The sequence below is a fragment of the Lagopus muta genome, chromosome 3 (assembly GCF_023343835.1).
Source record: "Lagopus muta isolate bLagMut1 chromosome 3, bLagMut1 primary, whole genome shotgun sequence".
NCBI classification, from domain to species: Eukaryota; Metazoa; Chordata; class Aves; order Galliformes; family Phasianidae; genus Lagopus; species Lagopus muta.
Genome location: NC_064435.1, coordinates 60,051,813 through 60,065,959, shown reverse-complemented (window position 1 = coordinate 60,065,959; position 14,147 = coordinate 60,051,813). Strand labels below are relative to the sequence as shown.

Below are 14,147 nucleotides of genomic sequence, written 5' to 3'. Positions count from 1 at the left end.
GAACAAAATAATGCAGTTAAACTGGTCTCTGATTATTTTAAATACAAGAAACAAAAGAAATGACACAGTAATCCTCTTGACAACCCTCCCAAAACCACTACCAGATACACAACCAATTGATACACAACCAATTGTAAAAGAGAATTTTACAGCTTTTACCTACCTTTAACAGTAAAAACATTCTCTTTCAGTCTGATAGAATCATCCTCAATTTCTGAACACTGCTTTGATTTTGTACACACTTTCCAAATTCTTATCAAACAATCCTGAGCACAGCTTGCTAAGAACAGATCATCACCTATTTGGTTAAAAAAAAAAATAATCTAAAAAAAGCCATATTTTCTCTGCATTAAATAAATACCATGACTAACTTATCACAGAATCACAGAATTGTAGGGATTGGAAGGGACCTCCAGATATCATCGAGTCCAACCCCCAATCATCTCTCCAAATATTCATTACAATATTACCCTCATTCTTTCCATTGCGCAAGTATCAACACTGCTGGTTAATTTCAATGTCAACTTATCTTAACATTTCAAGCTCTCCACTAGTTTAGATCATACTGACAATGAACATTTCCCTGCCTGTTAGAAACATTGTGCTAAATACCAGATATGTTTCTCTATTACTTGTGGCCTTTGTTATCCTAATTTCTGATAATGAGCAATCTAATACTTATAAGAACTTCTTTCCTCCCTTTCTTCTTTCAGGATTATAGATTCCTCTAATGCTTTCTATTTTATTTTGTCCACCTACATAGGTTCTCCTCAATCTCCTATCTTACAGAAAAAAAAAAAAAGCTACACTAGGAGAAAGAAGAAAAGTACTACTTTTTTGTCCTCAACAAGAGGCAAACTATTTCTTACTCAGACACAGATATTGTCGTTCTGAGGACAAATTGCTGAAGCTCCTATTTGCATTAGGCAGCAGTTAGGTAAACAGGCTTGAAGTGATCACAATAAAAATGAGAGATGTAAACTCAAGTATGTTCTGTATCAATCTTACTGTATGGCAATTCTGATAACTTGATAAGTAATTGTGGTATTGGTTCAACAATTCTTACGTTTTTAATAAGATACAAAATTCTACCTTGATTTTTAACATTTGTGTCATCACCTCAGGAAAAAAAACGCATAACCACACGAGCTTAGAAGCCACAGTGTGCCAAAAACATCAGCTGGGGTGGTAAAACAGCAGCAGTACTAAATCAGTATTTTACTTCATTCATCTTTCATACTGACCACAGATCGCCCATTCAACGCCTCTTATCCAATCTTCGTGGCCAGGGAGTATTACTGTTTTCTGAAACTGAATGAAAATGCCTGTTACATCATACAGAAGTGTACTCAATTACTATGCACACAAGGTCAATTAGCTTTCAAATTTGTTTACATTTACAGTTTCTATTATTTGAAATTGGAAAGAAAAAAAAAAAGCTGCTATTAAATATTGTTATTTACTGACATATTCTAAATGGGCTTTTCTATTTTGTTATCATTGCATGAACACATTCCATTATGCCACTTCCCATACACCAGCAGGAAAGCATGAGAATTGAAGGAGTTCACCTCCAAGATGCTACAGACTTTCTATGATATTGATTGCATGTTATTTATTTTAAATAAATCATGCTTATAGTGGTAAACAAACACAATAAAACAATGCAGATGACACAGTAAATAATGATGCAAAGCAGATGCAGCTTCAGATGATGTAAAAAAATGAATATAGGTAAAAATTGAGCATAAAAAGTACAGATGCCAAATTTATTTCCATAATTAACTTTGAATATGATACCATAAGAATGACATAAGGGACCAGAAACATTCCCTACCTCTCAAGTTTATTAACTAAGTTTCAAAGGGTGCTGTACATGAAGAACTGTATCTGTGGATAGATACCTCTTCATAAACATAACCTCAACACTTGAGATTCACAGTGACAATAACATAGTCCAGATTGCCCTTTGACAAATTTCATTAGTAGTATACTTCTATTTGTAACAGGTGGAATATTCCATTTTACAGACTGGAGGAAAGGGCTGACAGATACCTCAAGAATGTCAAAAAGGAAAAGTGCAAAGTCTGGAGAGGAATAACCCCAGGTTCCAGAATGAGCTTAACCAGAAAGGACCTGGGGATCCTGGTGGATACCAAATGAACATGAATTACCAGTATGCCCTTGTCTCTAAGAAAGCTAATGGTATTCTGGACTGCATTAAGCAAAGTATGGTGAGCAGATTCACAGGGGTGATCCTTCCCCTCAGTACCAGTGAAGCTAGACCTGGAGAAATATGTCCAGTTCTGAGCTCCTAAGTACAAGAGAGACATGGAACTCCTAGAGAAAGCCCAACAACAGATGACAAAGATGATTAAGGGACTGGTGCACCTCTTCAGCAAGGAAGGGCCGAGAGAGCTGGGACAGAACAGGAGGCTCAAAGAAACCTCAGTTGTATACAAGTACCATAAGGGAGGGTGCAAAGAAGATGAGGGCAGCCTCTTTTCAGTGGTGCCCAGTGATAGTATAAGAGGCTGCAGAGGTCCAAGTCTTTCTTTGCCAGACAGTAGATGTGATTTACCTCCTCTATCCAGCTGACAATCTTCTCAGAATTAGAAAGAGGCCAAATTATCTTTGGTTCTCTTACTTTGCTTTTCAACCAAAGCAAATTACTTGAGGGAAATCACTAAATATACACAACCAAATTTTCTTACAACCGCCAAGCTCAACATATGGGCATCGTTTTAAAGCTCTATTTTGATAGTATGGTTTGCTTTGCTTCCCCTTCACAGGACCATAACATCTCAAGCAGGAAGACATAAAATTATTTCTTAGAGATTTTTCCCTAAGTACTTTTATAAATCAGTAGCCTCTTTCAGGAACACAGAAAAGCAAAGAGACTGTTTACTTTCTACTAAACACTCTAAGGGATGTCCAAATAGAGGATCATCCACTCCATTTCAAAAATCAAGCAGTTTTACAAATAGTGATATTTCAGCTGTCAAATTCATGGGATTACCCAAAAAGCAGCCTGACTCAACTAAAAAAAATAACCTGAAGATATCTCGCCCTTCCTCTGACTACAACAATGCCATCAGAGTTTCATTAGTACGTCCCATTGCCAACTCACATTCTACCTCTGTACTCATAGTCTTACTTAGATCTCTAAAAATTAATAGAGCTGAGCTATGGGACCTTACCAGCAAAGGAAGAATGGAGAAGTTCAGGTTCTAACTTCTCCCCAACATCAAGTTCTGCTGAAAAGTGGCAGGACAATAACAACACTTCCTTCAAATAACTTTAAAAAAAAGAGCTATAGCAGCCATAAAAGATGTCAGCAAATCTGAGAGAATCTGACTGAAGAGGAGAATCTCCTTTTAGCAGCCAGGAAGGAATTTATGGCAGGAAACTCCAAGGATGTTTTCATTCTGTTAATAGCTGTAGTGTACCATACATGCATTTTTAATCTAAATGGAATCAAATATGTGCTTTTCACTTTTCACTTCACAGTCACATTTCAGGAAGTTAAGACAGAACCAAACAGAAGCCTCACCTCACTGAGAGAGAGGGCCAGGGTGAATGGGATGAGGATTAACAAGGCCAAGTGTTGGGTCCTGCACTTTGGCCACAACAACCCCATGCAGCACTATAGGCTTGGGGCTGAGTGGCTGGATGACTGCGAGGAGGAAAGGGACCTGAGGGTGTTGGTTGATGCTTGGCTGAACATGAGCCAGCAGTGTGCCCAGGTGGCCAAGAGGGCCAACGGCATCCTGGCCTGCAGTAGAAATAGTGTGGCCAGCAGGAGCAGGGAGGTGATCGTCCCCCTGTACTCAGCACTGGTGAGGCTGCACCTTGAGTACTGTGTTCAGTTTTGGGCCCCTCACTACAAGAAAGACATTGAGGCCCTGGAACATGTCCAGAGAAGGGCAACAAAACTGGAGAGGGGTCTGGAGCACAAATCTTATGAGGAGCGGCTGAGGGAGCTGGGATTGTTCAGTCTGGAGAAGAGGAGGCTCAGGGGAGACCTCATTGCTCTCTATAACTTCCTGAAGGGAGGTTGTGGTGTAAAAGGGTCTGGCCTCTTCTCCCAGGCAAATAGTAGGACCCGAGGAAACGGCCAGAAGTTATACCAGAGGAGGCTTAGGTTGGATATTAGGAGGAACTTTTTCTCTCAGAGGTGGTCAGGCACTGGAATGGCTGCCCAGGTAGGTGGTGGAGTCGCCGTCCCTGGCAGTGTTTAAGACGCACCTGGATGAGGAACTATGAGATATGGTTTAGTGGCTTGTGGTACTAATAGGAATGGGAGGGTGGTTGGACTAGATGATCTTGAAGGTTGTTTCCAACCTTACGATTCTGTGATTGTGTGATTCTGTGTGACAGAGACTGACCCTAAATACCATCTCTGCCAAGGTAGCTGGTATGTGAAAATACTTCATAGAATTGAAGGTGTGAGGGGAAAAAGAAAACAAAAAAGTCAATACAAAATTCCACACCTTTTTTACATGAATAATGTTTCCTACATCCAAAAATGACAGCAGTATAAACTTGCCTACATGAAGCTGGAGATTTAACTTATTTCAGTTACCTTCCTCGATCCATCCACAGACTGCAGTTAAGAATGCTGTTATCCTCAAAAGGCATACAGCAACTGGCAAAATAAGTTATGTATGTGTAAATATTTTGGACAGCTAAATTGCGTATTGTTTGCTAATCTGAGCCATACAAAAAAAAAAAAAAAAACAAGATGCAAATTGTAAATACAAAAATTAGCTGCACAACACCTGATGTACGTATCTTTCTTTAGCACTACTACACACTGAGAATCATGAGTGCTAGTTCTTAGAGAATGTCATTAAACTGATTTAACTCACAAGCTACACGCTGGGGAAAAAAAGAAAAGAAAAAACTTAGAAACTGACTCCATTTTCCTAGTTAGCAGTGAAGATATCACTGAACACAAGAAATAAAAGGATGAAGCATTTCTTTTATTGACAAAAAGTCTTCTTGTATATGACTACCTGAATATGCAGAATAACCTATAGGAAGCTTAATCTTTCTTAAAAGGCCTATTCTTCAAAAATCCTGGGAGACTGTATTTGAGCAGAAAGTGAGTGGTTCCCATTTATGTTGGTTTCAGTTAAGGTTTTTGATTGGTAAATTCATTTGTGCTTTGGAGGAGGGTCCCTGGTTGTTCAACTTCTTTTAAAGGGACCGAAAAGAAAGAAGTGTCACTGACCTCTGGTGTGGAAGACAGTTATGGAACACATTCTTTAGGGTCTAACAAAGCTGCTGAACAGACGCAAGAGGATAATTTATTTGCAGTGCACCAGAAGGAACACTTAACCATATGGAAGACTAAGTATTGTCAGCTTCCAAGTAATACATGAAAAATGCGTATGCCAAGAGAATATCAGATATCGTTTCAAATACTCGTTTAGTCATTCAGAAACATCCAGCACAAACAGCATACTTAACAACAAAAATACAATTCTACAGATGAAAATATCAGTTTTACTGCAACAATTCACAGACTGAAAAAAAAAAAAAAAAAAAAAAAAAAAAAAACCCTCGTCATTTCCATATGAAACACTCAGCACATGGATACTGAGTAATCAGGGACAGTCATAACTATTCCTTGTCAGTGGGAACAAAAACTACAGGCTTCTTCACATAGGGAAATATTAGGAGGAATAACACTTCTACTGGATCCGGGTTGAACATTCTGTATAAGAATTTCATCATTACCTAGAAAATGAATGAATTATTTGAACAGAGGTGGATGTGTGCGATTGTTATCTGGAAACAGATAATAATTACTGAAGAAATTAAAAAAAAAAAAAAGATACATATGAGAAGCACCACTGTGTAATGTTCAAAGCAAGAGACAAAAAGCTGTAATTACCTGACCATTCTGCTGTATAAACAAGTTTATTTTGCAGTCATCACCACCACAAGCCAGTACTGGTACTGAAAATGAGGGAAAAAAAGCCTTCATTACTAAATTTACAAAATTTAGTGTTCTATAATATGAGAAATAACAAATAAGAAAAAGCAATAAAACAATACAAATGTATAGTGGGCCAAGATACCACTGCTTTAACATATTCTAAATCAGATAATTAATATTGTATGAACGAAAATTTGGTATTTCAGGAACATAAAGCTCAGAAGTTCTTTTGGCACCTAAGTAATATCTACAGATGTTTAATTTGAGGTAGTTTTCTTCATGCTAACGCATCTCCAAGGAAGCTCAAGCACCAGAGATTTGTGTTGATAGCAATAAAATTAATACAAATAAACTGCATTTCCTCTAAATACAAAAGGAGCGAATAGCAAAACAAAATGACTCACAACTAAAACAGTTTGAGTTCTTGATCAACTGAAATGAGTATATGGATGGACACAGTTATACAGCAAATAAGAATGAAGACAGACTTACTACATGCAAGAATATGAAAGCAGTTAATATTGTTGCACAATATATAGTAGACAGCTCGTAGAAACTATCTAGGAATCAGGCAAAAAACACTGGTCTGTTGACTTGAGCAAAACAAAGTTAAGACTGAGGGAAAAACACGAGAAGGTAGGTAGAAGATGCTGAAGAAAAATAGTTAACACTCGCTCCAGTCCTTTTAGATCTAAAGATGAAGCAGTATTGCAAGGGACTGGAATAGTAAAAAAAAAAAAAAAAAAAAAAAAAAATGGAACAAATTAAAGAATTATGAAGAAATAGTTACCAAGGCTAGACAATTTATTTCTCAAGTAAGGGCAGATTACAAAACGCTGAGTTTCACTGAAGTCAGTTACTTCATTTTAAAAAAGTCATTAACGTGAATTTTGAGAACCACTTTGAAAATGCCACAGTCAGACAGAATTATTCAAATTGCCTAGAAAAATTCAGCTGAAGTCTTTGAGTACAGGCAGAAGTTTAGGCTAATTCCCTAGGAAACAAAATATATGGCGTAGGAGTCTGAAGTTGGTTAAATGAAAACCTGCTACACATGGGAAATTTTAGATTTTATTTTTTCCTGCACTGATATTCAAGATATGCTGCTCTACTTACTCACCATTGCTGCCAGGCAAGAAGGATAAGGAAACATCCATAACAAATCCATTTCCAAATTGCAGAACTTCAATGCATTTAACTGAAAAATGAGAACAGACACTGTTGAACTCATTCATCGTACCACAGTTACATTGCCATCTCTTTTTATATTACGTAGTTAAAATTTCCTGTTCAATTTTATTTTAAAGAGCTGCAAGACTATTTTTTAAAAGCCATTGATTTTCAGAGGGAAAATTACCCTCAATTTCATTTTCTGTGGGCTCATGGCAATCCATCCAGAGTTAGCCAAATTACAACATAAGTCACTATTCTCCATCAAGTACTAAAACTGTACAGCTCCCTCCAGTAATAAATCAGAAGCAATAAATATTTCAAATTACATCCAGTGGCAAAAGCATTCACTACAAGGAAAGCAAAAACTGAATTCTTTGCTACAAAAGCAGATAAAGATAGGAGCAAATCCAGCCTTCCTCTCTTCATCCTTGAGATCCTAGGAAGCGATTAAACTGGTGAGCCACCGAGATCAGAGTAACAAACAGGATGGCAGAACAACTTTCCTACAGAAGTAGAATTAAAAAGGAATTGTTTTTTCTGCTTCTGAAACCCACAACAGCAAGACCAAAAGGAAAGGATAGGACGTCAGGGTGTCCTCTGGGAGCATGAGAAATGCCTTCTAGAACATGGGGCTGAAGACTGGCAACTCCCAACTACTTATCTCACTCAACAAGCCAACGGGAAATCCTCAGTACACCAGATAGCAAAGAAAGTAGGGAGAGATGTAGTCAACACAACTTGACAAGTCACACTTGATATCTAGATTATCCATCCTAATTATTCTCTTTGATCACAACATAGGCTAGTTCAAAAGAAGACCTGCTATCCTATATTTCATTGGACTCAAGTCAGTAGTAACAAGTGATTAGTTTAACTTCACTTTTCTCATTCCAGCTTCATTTTACACAGTAATTTTATTTCACATAAGCAAACACAGAGCTAGCTTGTCCCACGTTACAAGGAAAAATGATGATCAGATTCTGAATGCAAATCAAAAAGAGGCTCTTAAGTTCAGCCAACTCATCTGATAAAAAACAGAAATAAGTCATTCTGAGGAACAAATTTGACCCAAAACTGCTAAGCTTCTATAGCCCCCAGCTTTCAAAAAAACAATGTAGTTAAGACAAAGCTTGAAGGGAAATCAGCGTGGTTGCATTAGAAGATGTTAGTATTTAGCCAAGTACTTCAATGGATGAATATCATCATTTTTATTAAGCCAGTATGTTGTCTTTCAATTAAAAAACAAAACATTGTCCCTAAATTTAAAAGAAAAAAAACAAAAAACACCCTACCTTCTGAATCATGTCGAGACCAAATTCTCACAGTAGAGTCAGATGCTGCAGAAGCTATTAACAGATTTAAATCAGGTTCATCTGACTGGTAGACAGCATCCACAGCACAAACAGCTTCAGTATGGCCTTCGAGAGGAACGCTTTTCACAAGCTGAAAACATAAGAAAGTTTTATAGAGTCAAAAAAAAAAAAAAGTCAAGCACAATTAAACTCCAGCAAATTATCCATGAGAACTTTTAAAAACATTTTAAGGAAAAAAGGGGAAAAAAAGAAACAACAACCCTTAGTACTGAAAACAAATTGTATGTTTATGGTGGTGGAGCTTCTGCCAAGCTATGCTTAAGCTATAACACATTCTATAAAAAACAGAAAAGGGATACAGCAGTAATGAGCATGAACTTGACAAGTTCTCTTGTGTGCACTAGAAAAACTTCACCTTTCCTTGAGGCTGCCTGGATATATGATAGCAGTTAGGTTAGGATGAGCAGTTTTTCTTCCTTTTTCTCATTCACGTGCCCCTACCTGTACAGGACATCTCCCAAAAGTACAGAGAACCTTAGCAATTTAGGCAAAATAGAGAACACAATGGAATAAGTAGCAGCTACAGCAGCTCTGTTCTGTGGGCTTTCACAAATCAAAGATTTCTTTAAAATACTGACAAAACCCAAATCTCTGAATTTAGACTTCAGTTTCTTAGGGAATTGATATTTTGTAATCCACTCCTCATAAATACAAATAGCAAAACGAGAAGCTTTTAATTCTCAAACTAGAAGAAGTCTAGCTTTTATCCAAATTGTCATCACTTTCCAAAAGATAGCTTAGAAAGCCCTAGTAACATTTCTAATTGGTTCAATTCAGAACTTTGCTTGTTTAACATACACTTGTATAGAACAGTCATTTAAATGTGCAAATTTAGTCACATTCTTTTTCAAAGGTTTTAATGAGGCTGTGCAAATTAATGGAAGAAGTTACTAAATAAATCTGTACATTATTTTACATCAATATGTTAAAAGTTACAACAGATGAAAAACAGAAATTACTCGTTTCCAAGAACATTCCTCCAATAAACAAGACTGATAATGATCACTATATGGATACTTTCCCCCAGTGTGTTACTATGTTCATGCATTTTAAAACATAGTCAAAAGTAGTATGAGATAGCCTCTGAAATAGGTTATCTACACAGCATTCACAAGCAGTGCTTAATATTTTAAAAACAAGTTACATAACACACCTTTTCCTACATTTCAGTCCATTCTGAAGTCTGTTATGTCATACTTCATCTTCTTCCTTCCATTTTTACAGTATGAGCAATAAATAAGCAAGTCTTTTTCCTTGTCTCAACATTTTTGACTGAAATCAACTGTTGCAGAAGTGCTTTTTTAAATACCTATCCTACCTCGTGTATCATCCTTGTCAGACTGCCTGTGTATAAAACACTGTCATGCAGATTGAAACCACTAAAAAAATCAATGTAAAGAAATTAGAAAGAAGGATACATAAAACACATACTAAAAATGAACTTCAGAGTATCAAGATATTAAGGCAGTTTAAAGAAAAGTTGGAGAGGAGAAAGTTGAAAACTCATAATCAGACAAATAGGATATTTTAGACAAGCTAGACAAATCCACATGATGACTGGTTGGCTGATCTCAAAAAAGATTAACTACAGAAGAGAAGAAACAACATCTAGGTCAAATCATAGCATGATATAGTATCAGCAGTCTAGAGGAGATGCACATGGAGCTTCAACTGTCATAGTGCAATAAAGAGGCACAAGAACTACAGGCAAAACAAATAACTTGATTTGAGGTATACAATAAAAAAAAAAAAAACAAACAAGGAAAAAGGGGGGAGAGGGAGGAGGGAAGCTTTAAAAGGAGGATATTTCTACTTACCTGATCATTCCAAACTCCTGTCCCATTCCACTCCCAGAGAATGAGCTTTTTGTCAGATGCACCAGAAACTAACTCAGTTTCAGTTGCTAAAAAACATATTCCACAACTATTGTGAGCTCTTACTTTGTAACAGCGGTCAGCAACACAAAGCACTTAAATTGTTTACTCCTTACATAAGTAACTACTTACCACAGTTATCAATTATACACAAAGTTCTCATTAAAATAAAGTATGAGCCATGAAAGTTGCACAGTACATGAGAACTCAAGAGCAAAGTAATTACTCAAAATAACAGGTAGAGAAGAATTACAGAAATACTCAACACTTCATATGAATATGATGGATATCTTTCTAAAAAGATTCTCAAATGCAACAGAGTAATTTAATATGTTTGTCTTTTTGAGGAACAGGAAAAAAGAAACAAATAAATAAAACAACAAGAAAGCAAGAAAATTATGACTCCACAGAACATGAACCTTCACATGAAAACTTAATTTCAGGCTGCATGAGCTTTAACAAGACCAAGTGCCAAGTCGTGCACTTTGCTCTCAACAATTCCACGCAATACTGCAGGCTTGGGGCAGGTGGCTAGAAAGCTGCACAAAGGAAAAGGATCAGGGGGTACTGGTCTATACTCAGCTGAACATGAGCCAGAAGCATGCTCAGGTGGCCAAGAAGGCCAATGGCATCCTGACTTGTGTCAGAAATAGTGCAGCCAGCAGGAGCAGGGAGGTGATCATCCCTCCCTCTACTCAGCTCTGATGAGATTGCACCTTGAGTACTGCATTTAGTTTTGGGCCCCTCACTACAAGAAAGACACCAAGGCCCTGGAACGTGTTCAAAGAAGGGCAACAAAGCTGTTGTGGAGTCCAGAGCACAAGTCTTATGGGGAGCAGCTAAGGGAACTGGGATTGTCCAGCCTAGAGAAAAGGATGCTCAGGGGAGACCTTATCACCTTTTATGACAAGAAAGGAGGTGGCAGCAAGCTGGGGGTCAGCATCTTCTCCTGCATAACTGGTGATAGGACAAGAGGGAATAGCCTCAAGTTGCACCTGGAAAGGTTCAGATTGGACATCAGGGAAAATTTCTTCTCAAAAAGAATGGTAAGGCAGTGGCACAGGCTGCCCAGGGAGGCAGTGGAGTCACCATCCATGGAGGTGTTCAAAGAACATGAAGATGGAGCACTGAAGGACAAGGGCAGTGGGCATGGTGGGGATGGGCTGAAAGCTGGACTAAATTATCTTAGAGTTCTCTTCTAACCTTTATAACTATATGTTGCCAAGTTCTCAGAAAACAATTTGTTTTACTTAAAAACCACACAACAAGAAAAGACACACACACAGGCACAAAAAAATAGTATTAATATAGAAAGAAAAAAAAAAGTACTTGCGAAGAAAACACGTAAGTGTAACCATTTGAAAGGATGCCAGTTTATATCATTATTAAAGAGGAATGGCTTCACCTCAGTGCTTAGCAACACTCCCCTCCAAAACAAACATGGGCACAATATAATAAGAGTCTGATAAGCAGCCCCACTCCCTTTCCTCAAGAAGCTTAAGGACAGGAACACGTGCCTTCAAGAACTGCACTCAGTAACTTTAAAACCTGGAATTACCACAAGGGCCCCGCAGGCCTCCCACCCCACCTACTCACCACCGTCCCGTCGCCGTGCCCAGCGCACGCAGTTCACCCTGCCGCCGTGCCCGCGGAGCGCTGCTACCGTCCGCCTGGCCTGTGGGACGAGGAGAAACACCCGGTGTTAGGCCGCGCCGCCGCCAGGCCGGCCCCACCACGCCTCCCCACCCCGCTCACCGCCGGCTGGTAAAGTATGACGTCCCGGCAGCTGCCGAAGGCGAGGAGTCCCTCGCGGCCCCAGGATACGGCCCCGCCGCCCACCCGGTTGGCGCAGCAGGCGACATGGCATACGGAGACGGGCGCCGCCATCTTTCCTCGCCGGCCACGTGCGCAGCATGGCGCAGTTCCTATAGCAACGACCAGTCACCATGCTGCTGTGGCCTCTCCGAGCCTGCGCGGATGGCGGCGCTGGCGTTGCGGCCGTGGAGCCGAGCCGAGCCGAGCCGGCGTTCCTCGTAGGGCTGGCCGATTGCTGGGTCCTTCCCGGTCAGTTTGGCGGCAGGCACGGAAATGAGGCATAAACACAAGGGAAAAGGAAGTTCTTTTTGTTTTCTGTGCATGTCTTCAAACACTCGCTTGTTCCTGCTGCATTGTGAGAGTTTAAAACTTTTCTAGGTTCGTTTCTGTTTGCTTTCGACTGTGTGCATCCAGGTGCTGTGGCTGCCTGTACACCGAAACAAGTGCACAGATATGCGAAAAGGATTTGCTGGGGCTGAAGGCTTTCGTTCAATAAATGCAAACGTTTCTTACAGACAGAAGATAGCTACGTTAATCACAGATGGGATTGAGTGCAAGGAGGGCTGAGGTTTCTTTTTTTTTTCTTGTTTGGCAATTTGTTTATGAGCTTGCCGTCTTCTGTTTACACCTCTCAGAATGATTTCAGATGCTTTTGTGAAGTATCCACCCAATATTTCACATTTTGGATGTTAGAAGTCGCTTCCTGTTACTCAAGAATTCTAGATCTTTTTGTCCTTGGGGATGGATGTTAATATGATTGAACCTGTCATATGTGAGAATAGAATCACAAAATCATAGAACCACTGAGGTTGGAAAAGACCTCTAAGACCATCTAGTTCAACATCAGCCCACCTCCACCATGCCCATTGACCACATACCTCAGTGCCAAATCCGCATGGTTCTGAACGCATCCAGGGACGGTAACCCCACCACCTCCCTGGGCAGCCTGTTCCAAATATATCACTGCTCTTTCAGAGCAGAGATTTTCCCCAATATCCAACCTGAACCTCTCCTGGCACAGCTTGAGGCTGTTATCTCTTGTCTTATTGCTGTTATCTGGGAAAAGAGGCCAACCCCCCCCCCACCTCCTTTCAGGCAGTTGCAGAGAGCCATCAGGTCTCTCCTGAACTTCTCCAGACTGAACAATCCCAATTCCCTCAGCTGCTCCTCATAAGACTTGTATTCCAGATCCTTCACCAGCTTTGTTGCTCATCTCTGAACACACCCCAGAGATACATCTGTCCAAGAAAGAATTACAAGGCTAAGTCACTGCCTGCGGACTGTGTTTAATATTCCAGATTATTATGATGTTCTGGATAACTGCCATAGAAATCAGAGGAATCTGCAACTAAGCAACAGCGGAAGTACAATGGGCTGATTTGAATGTGTCTGAGTATGCCTATTTTTCAAGACAGAAGACAGATCATAGCAGATTAGAGAACTCCATCCATTACATTTTTCTTTTGTGATTTATTCACGTATTTATTGCCCTTTCTGCCCAGGAGATTGAAACCAAATCAAGACAGATCAAAAGACAAAAAATCAAACAAGCAAAAAAAAAAAAACAACCCTGTCTAAAATTGTAGTGTTATTTGCGTGGTATCTGTCCTAAATAAATGGAAAGATTGGAGCTTGATATAAATGTATTACTTTGAAACAGAAAATGAGAAAATAGCTGTGGGACAAGGGGGGGGGGGGGGGGGGGAGGGGAGCTTTAAACTATAAGGGGAAATTTAGGTTAGATTTTAGGAAAAAATAATATTTCCTCAGAGGGTGGTGAGGCGCTGGCACAGCTGCCCAGAGAAGCTGTGGTGCCCCATCCTGGAGGCACTCAAGGCCAGGTTGGATGGGACCCTGGGCAGCTGAGCTGCGGGGGGGGGAGTCAGCCCTGCCCACAGCACAGGATGGGGATGGGTGGGCTTTGAGGGCCCTTCCAACCCAAACCATTCTGTAATTCTGTGACTG

The 14,147-nt window shown here is 39.6% G+C and overlaps 1 protein-coding gene across 3 annotated transcripts in view; it reads right to left on the bottom strand.

The window, feature by feature from the left end:
• ELP2 (elongator acetyltransferase complex subunit 2) overlaps positions 1–12,294 on the bottom strand; it is a 36,217-nt gene extending 23,923 nt beyond the window's left edge. For 2 of the 3 annotated variants that reach the window (XM_048939243.1, XM_048939244.1), the window contains exons 1-8: positions 12,123–12,294; positions 11,964–12,042; positions 10,311–10,396; positions 8,413–8,563; positions 7,068–7,145; positions 5,903–5,967; positions 1,245–1,311; positions 164–298 (exon numbers count right to left, since the gene is read on the bottom strand). In XM_048939243.1, coding sequence (XP_048795200.1) covers positions 164–298; positions 1,245–1,311; positions 5,903–5,967; positions 7,068–7,145; positions 8,413–8,563; positions 10,311–10,396; positions 11,964–12,042; positions 12,123–12,254 — 793 coding nt within the window. In that variant the 5' untranslated portion in view covers positions 12,255–12,294. Of the gene's footprint in view, positions 1–163; positions 299–1,244; positions 1,312–5,902; positions 5,968–7,067; positions 7,146–8,412; positions 8,564–9,646; positions 10,247–10,310; positions 10,397–11,963; positions 12,043–12,122 lie in introns of those variants that run through there. The other variant, XM_048939245.1, reaches the window with a different exon arrangement.
• Positions 12,295–14,147: the final 1,853 nt, after the last annotated feature.